Genomic DNA, 25,059 nt, shown 5'->3' with positions numbered 1-25,059 from the left:
TTTCTGGAAAACCAGCTGCAAGTGTAAAAACTGAATTTTTTCTTTTATTTCAAAATAGCTGCCAAAATCTTGTCAAATATATTTTCTAGTCTTGCCATGGGTGCAGCTCTGGCTGTATGTTTAGAGTTGTTGTCCTGCTATTGGGGGCACCTCCACCCTAATCTCTAGTCAAAGCTCTAGTCTCATCTGGCAAGTGCAACTTCTTCCACATGTTTGGTGTGTCCTGAAACATGACATGTGGCAACCTACAAAAGGCACACCTAAGGATTTTCTTTCAACAATGACTTTCTACTTGTTCTGTAAAGGTCATTTGTAGAATGCATGACTAATATCTGTACAGTTAACAGGTACAACTTGTTGATCTTTGTAGATCTTCTGTAGCCTCTTGGCTGTTTTCCTCACCAATTCTCTCCTTGCCCAGCCAGTCATTTTAGGTGGATGGCCATGTCTTGATTTGTAATTGTTTACTACTCTTTTAATTATTTTTAGATCAAACAGTGCTTTGTGATATTGTTTTATAACCTAACAGTGCTCTAAAATGCTCCACAGCATTGGTCTCCATGTTGTTGTCTGTTCACTAATGCTCTCTATCAACTCTATTCATCCATTAGGTGACTTATAAAAGTAATGGTTGCACTGGATTTTAGGGGATTTAAGGGATCTTAGGAGTACCAGAGCAAAAGTGGCTGTATTCAAATGCCCACAACACTTTACAAAGAGAAATTGTAAACCAATTTTTAAAATCATCTTTTTATTTACACTTTAAATTGAACTGCTTAATGTTGGTTTATCAGAGATAACTCAGTAATAACACAGTAAAGTTTGTTGTTGTAATGTGTATGTGAAAAGTTCAAGGGGTATGAATACTTTTGCATGCCACTTACATACTAGTTGCATTCATACATGCAGTTATTGTAACTTAAAACCCAACCATTGTGCAAAAGGAGCTACATTTAACTGAAATGCAGCTTCAGAGAGTGTTTGATGAAAAGCTTGGTATCTATAGATCGCTTATTGTATCTCAACTGGAAACGTTTCTTTTCCTTCATTGAGTGATTGATTGATTGAAAATTTCAAAAAGTAACCACAGACCTGTGAATTGTAGGAGATAGAACCTGATCCTGTGTCTGAACTAGAATTGTGAGAGAACTACAAACCTAAACAACTAAGGTCTGATGGAGCTGTTTCTTCTGGGCCTCTCCCTTTCATAAACCACAGTAATTATCTTCCACAGCCCCAGGAATGTGCAGGAAGGGCAGCTCCATGACCACTGTTGAGTTGAGAAGTGCTCTGAGGTCTGGGAGGCTGGACCATCTCAAGCTAACTGAATCAAATGTAGATTCACTTCAAAAACTCAGAGTTTATTTATAAAAAATCACCTAAACAAGGCTGTGCTTTGCTTGCACTTACCAATTCAGTTTCATTTACATTTTACGGCTTAAATAAATTGGGTCAGCCAAACTGGCTTGTCAGGGTTCAACATCTATTTTCCCAGTACTCCGGGTTACAACCAGTTCTCCATCCAGGCTGGAGCTTCATATCTTGTATGTTCCACTTTAGTGAGGACCTGGACACACATTTTAAATTTAGCTCTACATATTATCAGGAATTCCTCTTTGCTTTATAGTACACTCCAGCAAACATTTTTATGTAGAGTTTTGTTTGATTATCCCCCTATCATTAGAAAAACGAAACCTCTGCAGAGGGAAAATACAGATTAAACTAACTATACTGATCTAAACTGCATTTTATTTAACCATAGAGTCAAGTTGCTTGTGGTAATAAACTTATGGAAAAAGTCACAGTTCTCCTCAGCCCTGCAGTGCTTTATAGTGTTTTCTTAAGCTGTTTTTCATCGCTGGCTTCTTCATGGGGATTGGCAACAGTGCCGGTTAACCTTCAGAGCTGTAGTTAGCCACAGACAGCCATACAAACCCATGACCTAAAGGCTGAAAAAAAAAGTCAATTACTGATGAAATGCAAGGTTGACCTCAAATAATGCTGCCACAGTATGTTTTTGCTTTTCCAAAAATATTTTAAAGAGCAAAATATATGACTGACTTCATGGACATGAGGTAAGAGCAATGTTTTGTTTGTACACTTTTAGTTTCAGCTCTCTAAAATAGCATATAAAAACTGCAAAAACAAGTGCAAGTCTTGAGTATGTTTTTTTTTCCTTTCACCTTATGGTTTAACTTTCTTATAGGCATATTCTGTTCTTTATAAAGGTACTGTGTGGTTATTTATTAGCAGTAATAAATTACAGGAACCTGACAACAAAGTCAACTCAGTTTGGAGAACCAGGAAGAAATTTAAAGTAATGGCTGCACAGAGTTGAGGCCATGTAAGACTTAATTGCAACTATCCAAAAGCTGTCCAAATTCCATACTTTGTCTGACTTAAACTTTCAGGCCATATTTAAACATACACAAAACCTCACCATCAATTTTATGGCAGATACTGTATTGCAGATTGTATTACAGGTTGAGAAGAAGGATGGATGGATGGAAACAACCTTGTGTTTTTGGATCTTAATTGATTTTGTGGTTTTACTCTTTTTGGATTAGCATTTTAAACGTTGTACATTTGTATGATATCTTTTACGTTTGTAAGCAGGCCCAACTAAGGGCAAACATTGCAAATTAGCTTATGGTTTCAACGTTTAGTCTGTTGACACAGAAATCTTATCCATAAATATAAAAGCTAATCAATGAGATCAGAAAATGCATATCTAAAATTAATTGTATGTAGTGATGATTTAACTAGTGTGTATAGTCCTATAATTTAGGTTCAAGAAAAAAAAAACAAGAAACTTTATCTGATGATTATGTTGAAAGTTGACAGATTTCCTTTTGTTTCCGACATTTTTCTTCACTGCATTCAATGCTTCAGGCTAGGGTCTGATTTAGAGTCTGAGTGCAATAAAAAGACAAGTTTACTACTCTGCTCTCACTGTATATGATCTGGATTAGGACATGGTTGTGGGTTGCCTCCTAATCGTAGTCAGCTAATCACCCAGACCATTAGAGCCAGACAAAGCGCCTCTGCCAGAGCAATTTCAGTCACCGTGCCGTCTGCCAGACTTGCACTGAGCCCCATAAAGTAAAACAACTGGGGGATACTTCCATTTTCAGGCGCGTATGTATTTGGCATCTGACAAAATTTGGTGTAGGCCCTAATCCCAAACAAAATCCCCTGAGACAAACAAACAAAGCTAATGGAACATTAGCATTAAGTAAGGCAGGAAAACCTCTCTGATATTTGGCTGTGCAAGCACTGCAAGCCATAATGAACAGCAGTAGTGAAGAGGGCGGACTGGAGTTGGCTGGATCAGTAAATGGAGGAAACAAAACTGCTTTCTCAACATTTACACCCTCAGACCTGAATGTAGAGGTACTTTTGTACTAAACAAATGATAAATGATAAAAAAGCAGAAAACCGACAATGAACAGCAGGGAATCTTGCCAACAGATGAGCTTCTGCATTCCATCCAAACAGGACAGACTTTGGCAAACTACATCAAATCCACCCTCTTGTAAAGTGAATTGAAGGATGAGCTGTTATAAACTCTTACTGCTCTTGAGAGGATATTGATGTAATTCTGATTTTGGCCACTTGCACAAATCCAATAAAAAGCTCACTCAAATATCATAAATTTCAGTGCTTTGGATGTTGCATTACTACAGAATATATATTTTTGTACCTAATGATTGTTTGGCACCGAGGCCAATGTCAGGGCTGAAGAAGTAAGAACTTGGTGCAGTAACAAAATCTAATAGACTAATAATATAATTGTTGCATTCTGAATTATTTTACAGTAAAACAGGTTTTGAGAAGGGACTGTAATTCCCCTGCCAGTGGGGTTGTTGAGGTTGAAAAACATCTATAAGTCCAGGCAGAAAACTAAGGGGAGGCAGAATATAGGTCAGGCAGGTGGGGTGAAAGTGGGTCCAGATGCAAGCTTCTTGCTAATGTGAGGGCCATAGGGATGTGCTAAAAAGGGAGTGGCATAAATAAGCTTTATATTTTACAACTTTATATTTTAACAGAAACATATCAACTCTTTGTATTAGTCTTAATAAATATATCAAAAGGGATTAATAGAAAATATAAGATAAACTACAAAGTACTTGTTTCTGTCAGGATGTGAGATTTTGGACGTTGTTTGTGGTTTGGTGTTTTTGTTTTACTAGATGCTCTTGTTTGAAGTTTTGTATTCTTGTTCATCACTTTGTGTTCTGACAATTCTGGTTTCCTTTTGCCTCCCTGTCTGTTCTCCTCTCATCATTAGTTTTCCTCTTTTAGTTGTTAATGACTCAGTTTCTGTTCCCTTTACATTCATTGTCCCTCTCAGCTCTGTTTCTACTGTTTATCTTTATTCTCCAATTCCTCCTTTTAACAGGTTAGCTTTAGTTAATGTTTACTTTTATTCTAGTCATCTTTTCTCCTGTTCTGCTTGGGTCTGTGTTTCTCCTTATTGGTTTATCTGTTTCACCTGCTCCCTCTGCCTCCCAGCCTCCTTGTGTCACCTGTTCCCTGTTCCTCTGATTACCTGCCCTATTGTTTCTTGTCCACCTTTGTCTGTATTTAAGTTTGCCTTCGTCCTTTGTTCCACGTGGTGTTGTTATGTCTTTTCAATGTCCTCATGAGATGTCTTTTGGATTTTATCCTTGAACTGGATAATCTTGTCACCCTGCACCTCGCCTGCATGTCAGTGGACTCGCTTTAAATTAAAGGAGTTTTTGACCACCTCTCTGCTTTTCTCTGTGCTTGTCTGCCTTTTGGTCCACCACAAAAAATAGAGATATGACAGTTAGTTATTTTTATTGAAGCAATGTGTTGGTCAATGTACAGTCAAAAATGTCTTGTTTTTTTTTTGTTTTTTTTTTATCAAAAAGGTGGAGGTGCAGCACTGATAGCTGGGACATCAACGGCTGAAACCATGAGAAACTAAAATTCCCCCCTCCAATTGTGGAGTCATTCCTGTCAGCCCAGCAGAGACAGGGACCCATTATGAGTAAACCTATTGGACAAACAAAACCTAAAAGCTGTTAAATAAACCTTCTACTGCAATACTGAATTTTTTATTTTAAAAAAATTCAGACTTGTATTGAGTGCATTAATTTTTTGGATTAAAAAACATATCTTGAAAACTAAATGTTTGTCATCACACATTTTTAAGAGTGCCTCCAAGTGATTAAATGATTATCAACTTAAAAAATCTGAATTTGTTGGACTGCAGTTGTGCTGAGGTTGCTTCAAGCATTCTGCAGGCAGATATGAGCTAATTTCATCAGTGTAAATAGAGAGTCCTCATTATTTAGAATGAGACATCTAAGGTATGTTGAACACCCTCTCTAAATGCACAACACGTTAAACCTTGAAGCAGATAGATTACGGCAGCAGAAGACCACACATAATGTTACTCCTGTCAGCATTATGTCAGCAAATAGCAGAAAACTGAGGCTACTATTTGCACAGCCTCACCAAAACTGGAAAAATGATCGGAAAACATCAAGTGGTCTGAAAATTCTTGATTTCAGCTGCAGCACTCAGATGGTAGGGTCAGATTTTCTGTAAATAACATGAAAGCAAGGATCAATCCAGCTTTTGTCACTGGTTCAGACTGTTGTTGGTGATCTCATGGTGTGATTTCTTTGCGTACTTTGGGCCCCTTTTATTACCTGAGCAGCATTTTAACCTTCATAGCCTGCCTTGTTAAATGGACTGAACTTATATAGCACCCTTCCAGTCATGCAGACCACTCAAAGCGCTTTACATTAGAGCCACATTCACCCAATCACACTCACTAACACATACACCAATACACAGATCGGTAGGCAACTTGAGGTTAAGTGCCTTGCCCAGGGGCACATCTACATATGGCAGGAGGAAGCAAGAAACAAACCCACAACCTTCTGATTGCAAGACGACTACTTTTCCTACTGGACCAGTCGTCATGGTTGCTGACCACGTCCATTTCTTTTTGACCACAGGGTGCCAATCTTCTGATGGCTGCTTCCACCAGGTTAATGAACCATCACAAGGATCAAATATTCTCCAACTGGTTTCTTGAATCAGCTGTAAATAAACATCGTCTCAATATGTGTCTCTGATGAATGTTACAATTTGTTGAATCTTTGCCACAAAGAATTAAGGCAGTTATGAAGGCAAAAGGGGGTACTACAGGTCCTTCTCAAAATATTAGCATATTGTGATAAAGTTCATTATTTTCCATAATGTCATGATGAAAATTTAACATTCATATATTTTAGATTCATTGCACACTAACTGAAATATTTCAGGTCTTTTATTGTCTTAATACGGATGATTGTGGCATACAGCTCATGAAAACCCAAAATTCCTATCTCACAAAATTAGCATATTTCATCCGACCAATAAAAGAAAAGTGTTTTTAATACAAAAAACGTCAACCTTCAAATAATCATGTACAGTTATGCACTCAATACTTGGTCGGGAATCCTTTGGCAGAAATGACTGCTTCAATGCGGCGTGGCATGGAGGCAATCAGCCTGTGGCACTGCTGAGGTCTTATGGAGGCCCAGGATGCTTCGATAGCGGCCTTTAGCTCATCCAGAGTGTTGGGTCTTGAGTCTCTCAACGTTCTCTTCACAATATCCCACAGATTCTCTATGGGGTTCAGGTCAGGAGAGTTGGCAGGCCAATTGAGCACAGTGATACCATGGTCAGTAAACCATTTACCAGTGGTTTTGACACTGTGAGCAGGTGCCAGGTCGTGCTGAAAAATGAAATCTTCATCTCCATAAAGCTTTTCAGCAGATGGAAGCATGAAGTGCTCCAAAATCTCCTGATAGCTAGCTGCATTGACCCTGCCCTTGATAAAACACAGTGAACCAACACCAGCAGCTGACACGGCACCCCAGACCATCACTGACTGTGGGTAATTGACACTGGACTTCTGGCATTTTGACATTTCCTTCTCCCCAGTCTTCCTCCAGACTCTGGCACCTTGATTTCCGAATGACATGCAGAATTTGCTTTCATCCAAAAAAAGTACTTTGGACCACTGAGCAACAGTCCAGTGCTGCTTCTCTGTAGCCCAGGTCAGGCGCTTCTGCCGCTGTTTCTGGTTCAAAAGTGGCTTGACCTGGGGAATGCGGCACCTGTAGCCCATTTCCTGCACACGCCTGTGCACGGTGGCTCTGGATGTTTCTACTCCAGACTCAGTCCACTGCTTCCGCAGGTCCCCCAAGGTCTGGAATCGGCCCTTCTCCACAATCTTCCTCAGGGTCCAGTCACCTCTTCTCGTTGTGCAGCGTTTTCTGCCACACTTTTTCCTTCCCACAGACTTCCCACTGAGGTGCCTTGATACAGCACTCTGGGAACAGCCTATTCGTTCAGAAATTTATTTCTGTGTCTTACCCTCTTGCTTGAGGGTGTCAATAGTGGCCCTCTGGACAGCAGTCAGGTCGGAAATCTTACCCATGATTGGGGTTTTGAGTGATGAACCAGGCTGGGAGTTTTAAAGGCCTCAGGAATCTTTTGCAGGTGTTTAGAGTTAACTCGTTGATTCAGATGATTAGGTTCATAGCTCCTTTAGAGACCCTTTTAATGATATGCTAATTTTGTGAGATAGGAATTTTTGGTTTTCATGAGCTGTATGCCAAAATCATCCGTATTAAGACAATAAAAGACCTGAAATATTTCAGTTAGTGTGCAATGAATCTAAAATATATGAATGTTAAATTTTCATCATGACATGGAAAATAATGAACTTTATCACAATATGCTAATATTTTGAGAAGGACCTGTATGTGGTACTAGTATGATGTAAATAATAAATTTACTTATTTTGCCAGTTAAGACTGAACAACCTGGATTCTAGGTTTTTTGGTCAAGAATGAGGCATGCATGAGCTATAGGTGTCGAACAAATATGCAGGAGATTGGGTGAGAAACCTGCATTAGTTTCCCAGAAATTCAGCCTTCTAGAGCCTTGCAGGAGAGCTCATTCTCATTCCAAACACAGTGCCTGCTAACGTTTTCTAGTCCGGCGTTCTGATTAAGTTGTCTTCTCCCTTGACATCGGCCCAATTTTAATCACAAAAACAAGTAAATGATAAGAATTAAAACCAAAGCACATGCACATGCCAACCCATTTACACAAAAGCCATCTGACACAGTTCAGAGAGAATGGAATTGTTTATCCAGACGATGGGACATCGTAAAGGTTTTCCCTCAGAAGCAGACGACCTATAACACAGCCAGACAACGCAGAACGCACTGTTTCCAAGAAGGGCTTCCAACACTGCTGTTGACTCAACTGAGCCTGGGTTTTCACTCAAAGCACGGTAGTCAAAATAACAGTCCAGATTCTAAATTAAGAGCACTAGAAAGACCCTCTTGTATGTAATGGTATCCTGGAAAAATGTGCTTCTTTTTTCAAGAACACATGATCACATTTAAAGCCAGCCTGTAATCTTGGTTCAGTTTATCTGTTGACTATTAACATGAGGTATGTGACATGAACTTAAATTTTTACTGTTGTTTATATATCTCAACACAACAATTAAAACAGCTATAGCTGGTTCAGCTACAAAAGAGGAGGGAAGGAAAATTGCTTGTTTACTGTGAACTTTTGGATCACACAACACCTTGGCAGAAAGATGAAAGACAGTGAGCAGATATGTCACCTCTCGGCCCCATTGACCCTGCAACATGTACAGTTCGAACCACTACAGCCCGCCAGAGACTAACAGCAACAAAACAACAAAAAAGGGTGTGGTGTTTTTAGGTGAGCTCAAAATATAGTGCATATGGCTGCCCAAGAAAATCCCTGCGTTGGGAGCGGTGATCCAGGTCCCAGACGGCTTAGGAGGCAATGAAACACTCGACTGGAACACAGCTCCATTTTCCCCACAGACGTTCCTCTGAAAATCTCCTGCCACAAAGAAGAAAATCACAGCCATGATACAATAGCCGTGTCATCAGAAACAGGAGATCCTAAAACGGTAGCAGCAGAGAGAGAAATATACACACCTCAAAGGAGCAAAGAAGACAGGATGAAATAAAAGTATAAAAATGAATAATATGGCCATAAATTATTTCACATAGTTATACCTCTGGATCTGGCTTGTTCACGGCACAAGTCCTATCTGTTAAAGCTATAAATACTATGTACCTTACAGCATAAAGCAGCAGGAGATGAGATATGGCCTCCTTGGTATGATAATTTATGGAGATGTTTTCCAAAAATTTATCCAAGATTGCTCTTATACAGTGCTGTGCAAAAGTATTTGAACAATTTTTTTTTGTTTTTGGTGTTTGTTTTGTCACACTTACATGTTTCAGATCATCAATCACATTTTAATATCAGACAAAGATAATCTGAGTATATTCAAAACACAGTTTTAAATGACGATTTTACTTATTTAGGGAAAGACTATACAAAGGCCTAATGAAAATATAATTATCACCCATTTAATCATGAATTACGTTTGAACACACAGCTGTTGTAGCCCCAGGGTTTCCCAGTCGGTGTTTTAAATATTTGATTACATGTGGATTGAGTAACAAATGTCTCCAGTTGGCATGATCTCCTTTAAATAGGCTCTCCATAGCTAGGAGTCCCGGATCTCTACCAACCCCGGGGAAAGGAGACGAAGGTGGTGCCCTGAGCGGAAGTGGAAGAAGAAGCAGAAGCAAAGCTGTAGAGCCGGCACACTAGCTAGGCTAAGGAGACAGCCACATCGACCACCGCTTCCCAGCCTTTTTCTCACCATTGCAAGATCCCTTGCCAATGGATGAACTGAGGTTTCAGGTAGCCACAAACAACATCGTGAATCCCGGATTCTGCTATCGAGCAAGCAGGCTACACCGCTCAGTGCCAGGACAAGACCCAGGACTCTAGTAAAAGCAGAGGAGGGGGGGCTCTTTGTGTACATTAAGAACAGCTGGTGTACAGAGACTGTAGACGGTCACCTCTTCTCAGACCTGGACTACGTAACTATTAAATGCAGGCCCATCTATCTCCCGGGAGAGTTCACTGTACTCTTTTAATTGCTGTTTACATCCCACTGGATGTTGATGCTCGACTGTCGGACTTCCACATAGTAGCATTAGCGACCTACAGAACAAGCATTCTGATGCTGTGCACATTGTAGTGAGGCACTTCAATCATGCTGGCTTAAAGGCACTGCTCCCCAAACTCCACCAGCATGTACATTGTGCTAGAGGAGCTAATCCAATAGTCAAGCACTACAGCAACATCAAGCTAGGTTAGCCACTACCACACCAGGACCAGTCTGACCACTTGTCCCTGTTTTATTCCTGCTTATGCCCCCTCAGGACAACTGCTCTTACTGTCACAAATATTGTTGAAACCTGGCCCAATGATGCCTCCCAACTGTAGGACTGCTTTGACAGGACCAGCTGGGAAAGTTTTGAAGACCCATACCTAGAGGTGCTCGCAGGCAGTGTTCTTTGTTACGTCAAGACCTTCATAGACACTGTTACTAGGAAAAAACCACCTACCGCAACAAGAAGCCCTGGATGACCAGGGAATTGCAGCAGCTACTGAAGGAGAGAAACAATGCCTTAGGTCAAGCAATAAGGGTCTCTACAGCAAAGCCCAAGCAAATCTGAAGAAAGACATCAGAAAAACGTGGTTGGAACATAGGGGACCACTTGGACAGGAACAACAGCAGGCAGGTGTGGAGATCTAGCAACTCACCAACTACAATATCAACCTCAGTGCTGCTGACGCTGACGCCTCGCAGGCAAAGGAGCTGAACCTCTTCTTTGCCCGCTTTGATATGGTGCCACCATAGGCTACTGCTCTACACCTTAAAGCCCACAGAAGCTTCACCCTGAACACCTCTGAGCTGCTTAAAAAGGCCCAGCAGAGACTGCACTTCCTGAGTGTTTTCAGGAAAAATAACATCACACAGAGACTGCTGGTGTCCTTTTATCAGTGCTGTATTGAGAACATAATAAGCTACTGCATCTGTGTGTGATACACCAGCTGTACAGTGGCTCCAAAAGGGTCATTAATGCAGCCCAAAAGATCACTGGCTGCCCTCTCCCCACACTTGGAGAACTTCACAGTTCCTGCTGTCTCTAAATAGCTCATAACATCATAAAGGACTCTTCTCACCTGGGTCACACTCTGTCAACTACAGGTTTAGCCTTCTGTGAGAGGAGTTTCCCTTAATAAATGAAACAATCATTTGAAAAATACTTTTTGTATTTAGTCTGGTTATGTTTGACAGATATCAAACATTTAAGTGTGACATACAAGCAAAAATAGAAAGCAAAAACAGAAGAAATCTGTAAGAGGGAAATAGTTTTTCACAGCTCTGCAAGTGTAAATAAAGAAGACAACTTCTCTAAATTCCCACGGTTCAAAAAGGTAAATCTTTGCAGCAATTTGTTTCCACTGGGGCTTAGAGACAGTGAGTGTTTTGTCAACAAAAACGTGCAAACAAAAATGCCATGGGCTTCAGGAAAGCATTGCTAAAAACACAGCTTATGATGAAGAATGTCAACAGTGAGCATTTTAAAGAAAAGGATAATTACTACAAGTGGACTAACTGATGTGTTTTTAATCTGGTTTCTTTGCATGATGATCCTTTTTTTATAGAAACCAATTAAACACGGTTGTTATTATGTTAGTGTTCTTATGAATTCTGCAAATGGAACAAAGATTCAGGAAGAAACTATGTGATTTGGCTCTTCCAGCCCATCTCCTTGTTTTGGTCTTGAAAATTAGTACCATAAGGATTCTTTTTCCATCCATAGTGAAAAACCTTACGTTTCCTGTTGAAACCTAGGTGACCCTTTGCACAGGCTGTTTTTATTTTAAGCCTGTGAAAGCACTTACTGGGCTGTCAACAGTGATGGGTTACCCTGCAAACATAGTATGTTCGTACCTCTAACAAAAATGGAAAAGACAGAATGGCACTATGACATAATTTGGAATGGACACTGTGGCTTGCCTTGCTGAGTGATTCCACTTCAAACTTTGAACTTTTTAGTCACATTACAACCAAAAGGATCTATGGATTTCATCAGGATTTTATGTGACAGATCAACACTAAGTAGTGCATCATCGTCATGTGAAAGGAAAATGATACATGGTTTTTTAAGTTTTAGAACTTAAAAAAACCATGTATCAGTAAAAGAGACTGAAATTCTTTACCTATTGTTCTTTGCAAAATACCACAAGCTCAGTCAGATTGTCACTGTGTATGTTTAGTGTCCTTATTATGATGGATGTAAACCTAGTCTCAAGCCTTTTCAAGCCTCAAACAGATTTTCTTCCATGATTGCCTGTATTTAGTTTCATCCCTCTTCCCAATAAATGATTAGCTTTCCAGTCCCTGCTGAAGAAATCCCCACAGCAACATGCTGCCACCACCATGTTTCACTGTAGAGATATTGTGTTCAAGGTGATTAGCAATGTTAGTTTCCCCCCCTTGTAGACTTTTACATTGAGGCCAGAATGTTCAGTTTTGGTCTCATCTGATCAAAGAACCTCTTTCCGCATGTTTGTCCCCTACATGGCTTGTGGCAAACTGCAAATGGGACCTCTTAGGGCGTTATGTGAACAATGACTTTCTTCTTGCTACTCTTCCAAAAATATCTAATAGTTAGGGTTAGGGTCCCATCAACAAGATCATTTAATTTAAGATGTGGATCTCTGCAGCCCCTCCAGAGTTACCATGGGCCTCTTGGGTGCCTTTTTGATTAAAACCACATTTACAGGAGAACCAGATGGCATTGGTACCTCTAACAGAGTGACCCCACACCCTTACTCCCGGTGAGCTGATAAAGGCACACAAGCTCTCCCCTGAGCCTCAAAATGTGCAGGTCTCCAAGAGCTAATCAGAGGTTTCAAAGCCCTCTGAGCCAGGTGCGAGGGGCTATGAAAAGGTCTGAATGAGCACTAACTGGCCACAGACATTTTTGGGAGGCTTTACGAAAACAAAATAACCCCCCAACAAATGGAGAAGAGGGTAATGTGGGATAGTGTGGATTGCCCAGGATCTTTCACGGATTTAAGACTGGGAACCTGTTCCTCTAAAAGGCGGGCAGACTGGTGTGCATGTTGTCTGTCTGTGTGCCGTTTCCAACTACAAACGTAAGATTGAAGGAGCTTCATGAAAGAGAGCAAGATTGTTTAGTCGGGGAGGTTTTTAATGCACACCAGACAGATGGGTTCGAGGCCACATTCTCCTTGCTTCTACTCATTTTTTCCCAGGACCAAAAACCCACATTAAAGTTGACCAGTATTTGATATCAAACATAGTGTTTTTTTTTGCCCTTCCTCTTTCTGCCCATGTGTTGCAGGTTAAGACAACTAATTTACTCCTCTCTTTGAAATCCTTCTTACTTACCTCAACTTGGAAGTCATCATCGGCAGAACAGTCACATCTACAGTATAAGCATTTTATACTGAGACTACATTACACCGCTTTGGATAAAGATGTCTTCTGAAGGCAAATGATTGCATTCAACTTATTTTTGGGTATTAATTGCATGCCACACATTCAAGATTTTTACCTGTAAAAAAATACAAAAATAACAGTTTTCCAGTCACCTCACAATAATGCACTACTTGTGCTGGTCTGTCACAAACAAATTCCAAAACAATACATAGACGTTTAGTTGTAAGGTGTAAATTGTGGAAAATTTTGAGGTTGTATTATTACAGTGGGGAGAACAAGTATTTGATTCACTGCTGATTTTGCAGGTTTTCCCACTTGGAAAGTATGTAGAAGTCTTTCATTTTTATCATAGGTACTCTTCAACTGTGAGTCAAATCTAAATCAAAAATCCAGAAAACCATAATGTGTGATTTTTAAGTAATTAATTTGCATTTTATTGCATGACAAGTATTTGATACATCAGAAAAACAAAACTTAATTTTTGGTACAGAAACCTTTGCTTGCAATTACAGATATCAGATGTTTCCTGTAGTTCTTGACATTGTTTGCACACACTGCTGCAGGTATTTTGGACCACTCATCCATACAGATCTTCTCCAGATTCTTCAGGTTTCGGGGCTGTCTCTGGGCAATAGGCACTTTCAGCTCCCTCCAAAGATTTTTGATTGGGTTCAGGTCTGGAGACTGGCTAGGCCACTCCAGGACCTTGAGATGCTTCTTACAGAGCAAATTCTTAGTTGCCCTGAGTGTGTGCTTCGGGTCATCATGCCGGAAGACCCAGTCACAACCAATCTTCAATGCCCTTACTGAGGGACGAGTTTGTTGGCTAAGATCTCCAGATACATGGCCCCATCCATCCTCCCCACAATATGCTGCAGTCGTCCTGTCCCCTTTGCAGAAAAGCATCCCCGGAGAAGGATGTTTCCACCTCCATACGTCATGGTAGGGATGGTGTTAATGGGGTTGTACTCATCCTTCTTCTTCCTCCAAACATGGTGAGTGGAGTTTAGATCAAAAAGCTTTATTTTTGTCTCATCAGACCACATGGCCTTCTTCCATTCTTCATCTGGATCATCCAGATGGTCACTGGCTTGAGCGAGGGCACTTTACGTGAGCTGCAGGATTTTAATCCATGACAGCGTAGTGTGTTACTAATGGTCTTCTTTGAGACTGTGGTTCCAGCTCTCTTCAGGTCATTGTCTAGGTGCTACTGTGTCATTCTGGGCTGATCGCTCACCTTCCTCATGATCATTGATGCCCCACGAGGTGAGATCTTGCATGGAGCCCCAGACCGAAGGAGAATGACCATAATCTTGAACTTCTTCCATCTTCTTATAATTGCGCCAACAGCTGTTGCCTTCTCACCAAGCTGCTTGGCTATTTTCCTGTAGCCCATCCCAGCTTTGTGCAGGTCTAGTATTTTATCCCTGATGTCCTCACACAGCTCTCTGCTCCTGGCCATTGTGGAGAGTTTGTGGAGTTTGATTGAATGTGTGGACAGGTGTCTTTTATACAGATAAGTTCAAACAGGTGCGATTAATACAGGTGATGAGTGGAGAATAGAAGGGCTTCTTAAAGAAGAACTAACAGACCTGTGAGAGCCGGGATTCTTACTGGTTGTTAGGTGATAAAATTCAAATGGCATGCAATAAAATGCAAATCAACCTAATTAAGAACTTTCCTGGATATTTGTTTTAGATTCCATCACTCACCATTGAAAAGTACCTATGATAAAAAGACTTCTATATGCTTTGCAAGTGGGAAAACCTGCAAAATTGGCAGCGAATCAAATACTTCCCACTGTGCTTTTAAGGGCATCGTGGTTCAACAAAAATGAACATAGATAAACCATTTTTTTCTTGCCCAAAACAGGAGAGTAAACATACAGTATTAGAGAGGGGGTCTCATCATTCACAGCCGAATGACACTAACATTTATTGCATGTGGCCAATTTTAGTTTCCAAAAGCCAACTGTTATCATCCTCCATCATGTTTTGGCCATTTAACCTGATGTGATTTATGAGCATGGATCTGAGCCAGGGCAATTCAGATGTTAAGAAACTGCATGCTATTTATGTTTGCAATAAACACAAAATAGACAAACATGAACACTTTTAAGTATTTGATTATTTATTGCAAGTCATATCACTATCATGGCATTCACCAACATAATCACACATAGCATGTTTTACTGGTATTGACAGCAAAATAACAATATCTAAGAACATCATTCAAATTTGTTTTTTTGCATTCCTGCTGTGAGTGGGCATTAATTATTAATATTAAAAGCAGAGGCAAAGTGACTCTACATTAAGAAGACAGTGTCTGTAAAGCAAAGTTTGTTTTATATTTATAAACAAATACCAAGTTCAAATTTAAACTGTAATTAGCATCTTATCTTAGCAATTAACATAGAAAGCGTAAATTTCTGTCTAACATGTGTTTGTGTAGATATTGATTTTAACTCTAGGATCTCCAAAAGGCTGCCACCATTTTTAAACCCAGCATGTTTCATGACAGATTAAAATTGAAAGCTGATCCTTCAGCCTTCTTGTTACCTGCTTTAAGCAGCCTGAATACACAGCAGACAGATCTCAACATGTCATAAAGAATACAGTCTCTTATTAAACAGCTTCTTAAATTTGTGCTTTTTCTTATTTAATTCTACAGAACTTATTGATACTTATTGTCAAAATCCACATGTGTTGTGTTTTGGTTTGTGTTTAGTTTCTTAGTTTATTCTTGTGTTCTGTGCTTTTGTGCTAATTAATTTATTTCCTTACATCTCTGTTTATCTTTCCCCCTTTCCTGTAAATTTCCTTATTTTTTCATTATGAAAATCTCAGTTTTCTGCTACAGCCACTCTCTGCATTACGGTCCTTCATTACCTCAAACATGACACATACACAAATAGCATACAAACAAAAAAAGTTTTGTGTTTGGCACAAACTGCTAGCACTTGCATTTCATGAGTTAACCGATCGGAAAAGAGAATCCTTTTGGGTTTCTAACAGGTTGAAGGCCAATCAAGCTGAATATTGTCCAAATCCAGACACCAGCTTCTCATTACATCTATATTCATTTCCGACCCAGGAAGTGCACTTTTTTTCTTGAGAGAAAACGTCAATAATGAGTAGACTGTAAAATCGCTCCAGTCAACATTAGGTAACACCTATGTGAAATGTGCAACACAAGGGTGAACAACAAAAGGTGTCTAAACCATGTATTGGAAATCGTTTTGCCTCAAAGGTTAGAGTCAAAAGCTCATATTAAACCAACTGAGCTAATGAAGCACACACTAAAAGCTCAGTGCAATCAGGATAAAAGCTACATATTCAAATGGACGGATGAGAAATTAAAGAAACATAGAAGAGATGGAAGCAAAGAAAGAAAGAAAGAAGGCAAAAGGAAATTACTTTTATGATCTGTAATATCCTGGCAGAACTTTATTGGACACTTAAGCATGTGTGACCCGCCTTTTTCACAGCAGGCTGTTGCATGGTAGTGACTTTGGAGTGAGAGCTGTGGTCTTCCAGTATCCACAGACAGGGTGTCCTTCGCCTCTTCAACCTCCGCACAAATGATCTTTCACCTCCCCATCATGGGACCCATAAATTAGGCAGCTGCTACATTTGGCCTAACCGAACCACATTATCTGCAGCACACACTTGAGTATTTTTATGTGCATTAACTGTGTGTGTGTCCGTGTGAGAGGGTCATCAAGCAGAACCATCAATTTGCATACTTTATATACACATGTGGTTCTCGATTGCTTTAAGGAAAGAAAGGCTGGACACTGATTAGAAACATCTTCGTGGTGAGGTAAAAGGAAGAAGCACCGTTAGGTTTGCTGGTGTACATACCCCTGAGGATGTAATTCTGGTAGTTCTGGTCCGCTTCAGCTCCCACTTTAATCAAACACGTCAGACCTTCAGCCACTACAAATTCATGAACCAAATCCTTATCATCCTAAATAAAGAAAAAGGAAAAAATAGGCAAATATTCAAGATCAGTTAATTATCATCTAAAATATCTGTTCATAGTTCATTTAAACCAATGGATAAAAATTTGCCTCCATTACACACCAGTCCTCAGGTATATGTCACTGTTATCTGAATATCTGCAATATTACTATGGCAATTACTGCTGAAAAAAGATACACATCCTCATGTAGAAAATGGTGACATCATTTATGTTCATTATGATGTGGGGAGTTATTGTTTGAGTCTCAACATAAGGCCGCAGCAGGGGAAATGACTTGCTATGATAAAGCAAGACATTGGAGTTAATACACAAATATCATTGTTATATCTTTATTTTAGTACTAAATCCTAATCTGCCATTTATCGTGCACTTGTTGAGATAGAGCACCTAAAGTATTCATGAACTTTTCCATATTTTTATCACAATACTACCACAAACTTCAATGTATTTCATTGGGATTATACACGATAAACCAACACAAAGTTGTGCATAGTTGTGTAGTGAAGGAGAAAATGATACATGGCTTTTTCATATTTGTTTTACAAAAACAAATCTGAAAAAAGGGGCTTGCCTTTAAACCAGAGATCAACCAGTAAAGGCTCACACAGATATCTAAAAGATAGCACATGTAGGCCAACATCTGCTCTAAATAATGGAAATGACTCTGACATAGTAACAAAGAAAATATCAGATTTTCTGTGTCATGCATGTAGTTTTACCCAAATCATTTAAAACAGTGTAAGAACGATCCAAGCCAGCTCAAATATTGCAAAAACACATTTCCTGCTAGATGTTGCACAGTTTACCAGAGTTCAATACAGCAGAGGTTTTAGCTTAAATGCAATATCTAGTTAAACTTCTGATCATAATAAAAACTATCATCTATTTTTTTTTTTATTCAGCTACAGGTATCACACATACAATAAAAAAGGAAGTCCGCTTGGAGCTTGTTAAATTGGACCGTGTTGGTTTGGCATCACAAACGTATCCCATATTTAGTCACTGATGGTAAAACCACCTGCGTTTCTCACACCTGTCGGTGCCTGAGTAATTTAAGACCCAGCATCAGCTTTTCTGCAGGATTTACCGTTTTCTTATACATTCTACTGTTCAGATGGGGTAGAGAGGAAGGTAGCAATAAACACTGTGAGGTGGTCGGGGCTTCTTGTGTCCCTCGAGGAAGTCTAAGTGCTTCCAGAACATCTTTAACATATATCACTAATGGAGACTGCAGTCATTTGGTACAGAGCCTAAGTATACAGAAGTATACTGAGGAAACAGACATGTGCACATCATTTCTGAAATGAAGAGAGGACTTTACAAGTGCTAATAACATCCATCAGATATTCTATAGAGGTACCCATTGTGGAAATATGAGGCATTCTGATCTATTCTGATGTGGCCTAAGCGTCTGTTGCTTCTGTCTCCATACCATAAGCAGACCTGAAAACGTCCACAGCTGCAATGAAGGCAGGCTCTCAGCAGTACAACTCTGTCTTAGAAAAACAGTAGTGTGTCCAAGTGTGAGTGTGCACTGATTAATGTTTTCACACCACATATATCTCTTGCATTTTAATGGGTGAGCACAAACCGCTGCAAAAATTACAAACCCAAAGGACTGTGGAGCGGGATGCTGCAAGCTTCAGTTTAAAGGGAAATGTACCCACAGTGAGTTGCAAAGAACATTTTCACATTTTGTCATGTTACAACCACAAACATCAATGTTTTTTATTGGGATTTTATGAGACAGGCCAACACAAAGTAGTACATAATTGTGAAGTGTAAGAAAAGTGATACATAGTCTTTTTTTTAATTTTTTTTACCAAAAGTTTGCCATGCATTCATTTTCATAGAATACTTTGTAGAATCAACTTTCACCATAATTAAACTGAAAGTCTTTCAGGTAGCTCTGCAAATCTAGCAAGTAATATTTTTGTCCATTCTTCTTCACTAAATACCACGAACTCAGTCAGATTGGATAGATACAACCATGAATATATATTTTCAAGTCTTTTGATTGATTGTCAGCAGGATTTAGGTCTGGACGTTGACTGGGCACATGCATCTACTTCATTCTGAGCCATACCATTACAGTTCTGGACGCTGTTGTATTGGTTGAAGGTGAACCTTTGCACTAGTCTCAAGTTTTTATACCTGCTGCATTAATCTTCACATCAACTCTTCACAGATTCCCTTTCCCTGCTGAAGAAAAGCATTTCTACACCGTGATGTTGACACTGCCATTGTTTTTTGGTGGGGATGGAGTGTTCAGGGCAATGAACATTTTTAGTTTTTTGCTACACAAAGTATTTTGCATGTTAGTCAATCAAGTTACATTTCTGTGGATCTCAGCAGCTCTCCCAAAGTTGCCAGAGTCCTCCTGGTTTCTTCCCTGAATAATGTTCTCCTTTCCTGGCCTGACATTTTAAGTGCATGGTGATGTCTTGTTCGGTTTGCAGTTGTGCCATATTGTATCTGTTTTCAGATGATGGATTGAACAGTGCTCAGTAAGATGTTTTGTTCTCTTTTACAGCAAACCTCAGATGCTTTCACAGAAGAGCTGCATTAATGCTGAGGTGTAATTAGACAGAATGGCTCTATTTAATAGGAGATTTTAGAAGGCAATTGGTTGCACTAGATTTTCACCAAGGTGTACAGGGTACAGGGTACTGAATAAATATGCACTCCAAATTATTTATATGTAAAAAAATGCAAATGGCACAAAATTCCAAAAAAACAATGTTAGGAATAACCTTTATTTATATCATTCATAGCTGTTTTTCCCATTTATACCATAGTGAGATAAAGCTTTTCTGCAACATGGCTAATTGTAAAAAAAGGTTGTAAGGATGTTAATACATTTACAAGGCCATGTAAAAAACATTACATAAACACGAAGTAATTACCTGAAAAATCTGCTTCAGAGAAAAAAGAGCTCTCCGTAGCTCCCGTCCTGTGGAATTGTAGAGTTTTTCTGAGGAGAGAAAAAGAGAAGAGTTTACAGTAACATGTATCAAGAGAGGTTAAAAATAATGCTGACTTCTTTTTAAATACTATGCATTTTAATATACTATAAGATGCTAGTTCTATAAATCACTTCCTTGTATGAATGTAATGCACACAATAATGGAAGCTAGTAGCTAAATATGAAAACTTTCCCACAAGGGCAATGAAGAATATACATACAGTAGGAGCAGCTCTGAGAACATCTGCAAAGAGTTAGTGAACAGAGGATGCTTCCTGATAAAAAGAACCAATCTGCAATTTACTGTAATAATAAAAAAATCACGGAACAAGCTTCGACCGCTAGCCACCACAATGACTAAGAAACAAGTCATGCATCAATCAGTTATGGAAACTGAACTGAGTAGCAAAGAGAGAGATTATATGAGTTTTCAAATGATGACATTTTTTGCAGATCTTCTAGCAATCCTTTACTCTGTGCAGTCTGCAGAGTCTACCAGGGAGGGGCAGTGATGAGCACAAAGAAAGTGGCTTACTCATCACTGCTGTGTGATCGCTCTCTGACTCAGCAGAAACCTGCCAGTTGCTGTTGCAGACACAGCATCATGCAGTTCAATGCAGAGCAGTGCAGGCTAAGTCTTTCAGCCCCTACAAAACTCTCTGCAATGGCTCTTCATTTTTCTCTTATCTCTCCCACACATCAACATCCTACTTTTAACACCAGCTAACTCCACACAGAGAAACAAATATGATATGATATAACAATGCATGTTAATGCTAAATCAAATAGACCATTTACACATAAAATGGGATTCAAAAAACAGCTCTGAATAAACCTTCAGTGTGAAAAATTCACACTGTTTAACTGGATACACTTGGTACAGCAGAAAAACAGTCCTGTTCATTATTGTTGTTGGCCTTGTCAGCTGTGGAATAAATCTCTTCAGCTGATGAATTGAGACAAAGACAGGGCAAGGGTTTGTTACGCCTGCCAGTTTTGCGGGTAGACACATTATACTTCTACATGCTCAACCAGACGAGGTGAATACTCAATGTTCGGTGTCTGTGAGGGCATTTCCAGTGACACAACAGATTTCACAACACACATGAAGTCACTCACATAGCGAAGGTCATCACATGGTGCTCAACTGTGACAACATACAGCATACAGACTGACTCAGAATGGAAAAATAAAATTCCTCTGAAAGAGTTCAGAGGTCAGCATTTATGAGTGTTCCTGCTTTTTAGTTGCCGACCAGTAACAAGCGTATCAAGTCTTTGCCGCTGTATAATTGTCATAGCTTGTCCAGTCCTTTCCCTGAACCAAATACAGCCTGTCATAAATCAAATAAAGTAAAATATATCACATTTCCCCCTTTTTTTCAAGCATATTTGCCTCTGACACTGGAAGACAACCAGTCCCACCATAGTGTTTGTCTAAGCTGCCTGGACAGGAAACCAAAACTGTTTGGCTCACCAATGTTAACACAACATGTAAACAAATCTATATAGTTAAAAAGTATTTTGTCATATTAGGATTTTATTATTTCCCAATTAGGCATACATGAAAAGGAACAAAGGGGACAAGGAGAGGTAACTTATCCTACCAATACAGATTGAGCTTGCACTAGCTAAAAGCCATGATCAGCAAAGTGGAAATAAATACCACAATGTATTTTAAAGCAAATTAGCTTTTTGACAATATCCTACTTTACTGAGACAAACAAGTGGCTTAAGAGTATTCCTTAAATCGGTGTCACCTGTCAAAAAAACAGCACTGAAACACTACCATCTACAACCAGAGTTTCATAATTCATGAATATATTTTGTTCCAAATTCTCGTAACGTTTTCTGCATGCAGGGCTTTGTGTGGTTCAGCCTCCTGGTGAGTAAATGAGTACTGGTCTTTATGGGAATGTCACACCAAATCATTGGCAGCAGCATCCTTGAGGAATAAATTTTGCAACTCCAGAGGTATTGTCAGGGGAAGGCTGTGTAATGCTGCTGATTTATGTCTTTATAAATAACAGGAAGGAAGCCTGACTGGATCTTTTCAGTTTGGGGCCCCTGGCTGTGTAAGTTGAGGTCGCATTGTATTTTATAAACTTGCCATAAAACTGACACATCTTTGTAGCTGCATCTTTTTTGGCTCATTTTTTTCAGTAAAATCTCTTGTAACTTCATTATTAAGTGGACTATAAAACTGAGGAGTATTAAAATGTAAACATATTACACATGTAAAATAAATCAAGGCTAAACACATCTTATACTAAGGATTATCCTTATGCCACAAGGTTTAAAACTAATACCACTCCCTCCTGGAAGTAACGACATAGCCAGCTCTACTACTCTGAACCACAGGAAGATGACTCAAAGTTTGGATTAGGAGGTCTTCAAACAGACAAACTTTCTGTTAATAACTGTGGGTTATTCATTGCACCTTCACAACACAAAGAGAGCTTGATTTGTAGTCATACTTAACCCCAACTTAAATCAGAGCTCTTTTTCTTCTGTCCACATGGACACTGAACATTAATAAGTCAGCAGAAAAATTACACCAAGCATTGCTGAACAGCCTGGGATGGTTTTGCCTAGCACATGAATCAGCACCTGGGTTGCTGTTGAGTTCGACTGAATCCCACCAACGAGTCCTATGTGAGGATGTCAATCAGCAACAGCAAGACAAATTCGTCCCCGCACAGGTTTGCTGCCATTTGCACAAAGGGCTTTTGCTTCTCTACTTAGCCATGTAGTTTGGACAGCAATAAAACTGTCAGAAAGTTATTCCTGCCCCGCATTAAATGAAGCCCATTTGCTGGAACAGAGAGTTCCTTCGCTGTCCCTGTCCACAGTCCACACACCGATGTTTCTCCCAGAGGCCTGTGTTTAATGAGAAATAACTCAGTGGAGATTAGTTCCATACCACTTGGCACAGATATGCACCCAAAAGAACAGGCCCTCTCCATTTCCTTATTTAGGAAGAAACCTGGGAGCTTATTTATCTACAGGAAATGTTTGGGACCCAAATCAATGTGCAAATGAAACCATACTAAGAACGTCCAACTGAATATCTTACAACATTTACCATGCAGTTTAGCATTGGGTAAAGTAATGTTAGAGAACAAAGGAAGACATAAAATAGTCAGTCTGACTTTAATGTGATTTCAGCTATTACAGCTTGAATAGCTAAATAAGCAAACTGTGACAGCCACATAGCATTGCACAGGCAGAACATAGGACTAATATTTCAACTGGTGTTTTCATCTGACAGCCTCTAGTCATGATGCAGGTTCTTCATCACACTGGTATGTGAGATTGTGAGGATATGATAACATTCAACAAAGCAATTATAGGAGCATTGTATTAAATGAAGAACCTTAAACAAATATTTAATAAATACATAACATGATGCCCTGCGATGGACTAGCGATCTGTCCAGGGTGTACCCTGCCTCTCGCCCATAGACTGCTGGAGATAGGCACCATCTTCCCCGGGACCCACTATGGAATAAGCGGTAGAAAATGACTGACTGACATAACATGATGTAATTGCTTCTATTTGAAAAAAATTAATGGTTTCTTCAGAGGAGGGATTGCTCCAAAACAAATAATTTGATGCAATTATCGTTAGACAACTTTTTACCAACTGGCATTACGTAAGCAACTGGATTTGACAGTGTGGTGTTATGAGTGGGATGAGGTGAATTGTATGAATTTTAGTCTGAATATGACAATATGACTGTATTGCATTGCAAAGAATTTGATTCAGTTAAATTTGGACCAAAATACATTAATTACATATGAATTGAACCTGTTTGTGATGTAATTTGCACTTGTTATATAAATTAACTGAACAGAGGTTAAATGCAACAATTCTTACTATTGCTGTCCACATATTGTTATAAAATGTATTCTTAACATAACTAAATTAGATATATGTCATTTTAATTTTGATCCACAGATACACATGGTGTGAGTGTTAACAGTCTGCCAATGCGAAAAATGTTATGCACTCATTTAAATCTAATGTTAGTAACAGATGTTATAATACAATGAGCTTGGAATTTTAATTCATTTAAGGTATGTTTATATGTTTGGATTTAAATAGTGAACCTGCAAACATATTAACTACTTATTTGGCCAGGTTATCTGTCTGACTAGCTTGATCACATTTTTTCTCCATATTTTACCAATAGATATGCTGTAACAGTGTAACATTAAAAAGATTAATACATTCTTATGATTTTTTTTCTTAATGCCTTGTTCAACATATACAGCTGACTGACAGCATACTTGAATACATACATATATAACTGTGTGGAGGAGAAGGGAAAAACATGCTGTCTGTGGCATCCTATTGAAAGGAGATTAAAGTATAAAAGATTCTGTGCAATTTAAAAAGTTTGACCTTTTGGTATAACTTAAAGCTGGTAAACTGGCAATGCTGAAACCCAAACTTCCTTAACATTAGAAACAGACATTCTTATATCAAAAAAAGGAGTAAATAATTTTGCCGAGCTTTACCTTCAGTTTCTCTAAAACTGAATACAGTGAAATGACTCAAAAGCACATGGTTATTTTGATGCCTCACCCTTACCTATAAACACCGCCAACATAGAAAACTGGAGATTTTAGATTCTCGGCAGAAGTATGTGCAAGAATCTAAATATTTAGCATTAGAAC

The 25,059-nt window shown here is 39.2% G+C and overlaps 1 protein-coding gene and 1 long non-coding RNA gene across 9 annotated transcripts in view; one reads left to right on the top strand and one right to left on the bottom strand.

Annotated features, from left to right (window-relative positions):
• fhod3b (formin homology 2 domain containing 3b) overlaps nt 1–25,059 on the bottom strand; it is a 138,676-nt gene that overhangs the window by 35,792 nt on the left and 77,825 nt on the right. For all 8 annotated transcript variants that reach the window (XM_047360484.1, XM_047360486.1, XM_047360487.1 and 5 more), the window contains exons 4-5: nt 20,320–20,387; nt 17,293–17,398 (exon numbers count right to left, since the gene is read on the bottom strand). In XM_047360484.1, coding sequence (XP_047216440.1) covers nt 17,293–17,398; nt 20,320–20,387 — 174 coding nt within the window. The remainder of the gene's footprint in view (nt 1–17,292; nt 17,399–20,319; nt 20,388–25,059) is intronic.
• On the top strand, nt 4,495–5,335 carry LOC124865427. Its single transcript, XR_007037587.1, has 2 exons — nt 4,495–4,710; nt 4,899–5,335. It is a non-coding gene; the product is annotated as an uncharacterized LOC124865427 (long non-coding RNA).

Source organism: Girardinichthys multiradiatus, chromosome 3, assembly GCF_021462225.1.
Source record: "Girardinichthys multiradiatus isolate DD_20200921_A chromosome 3, DD_fGirMul_XY1, whole genome shotgun sequence".
NCBI lineage: Eukaryota > Metazoa > Chordata > Actinopteri > Cyprinodontiformes > Goodeidae > Girardinichthys > Girardinichthys multiradiatus.
The sequence above is the reverse complement of the archived record's forward strand: the minus strand, read 5'-3'. Positions and strand labels throughout refer to the sequence as shown.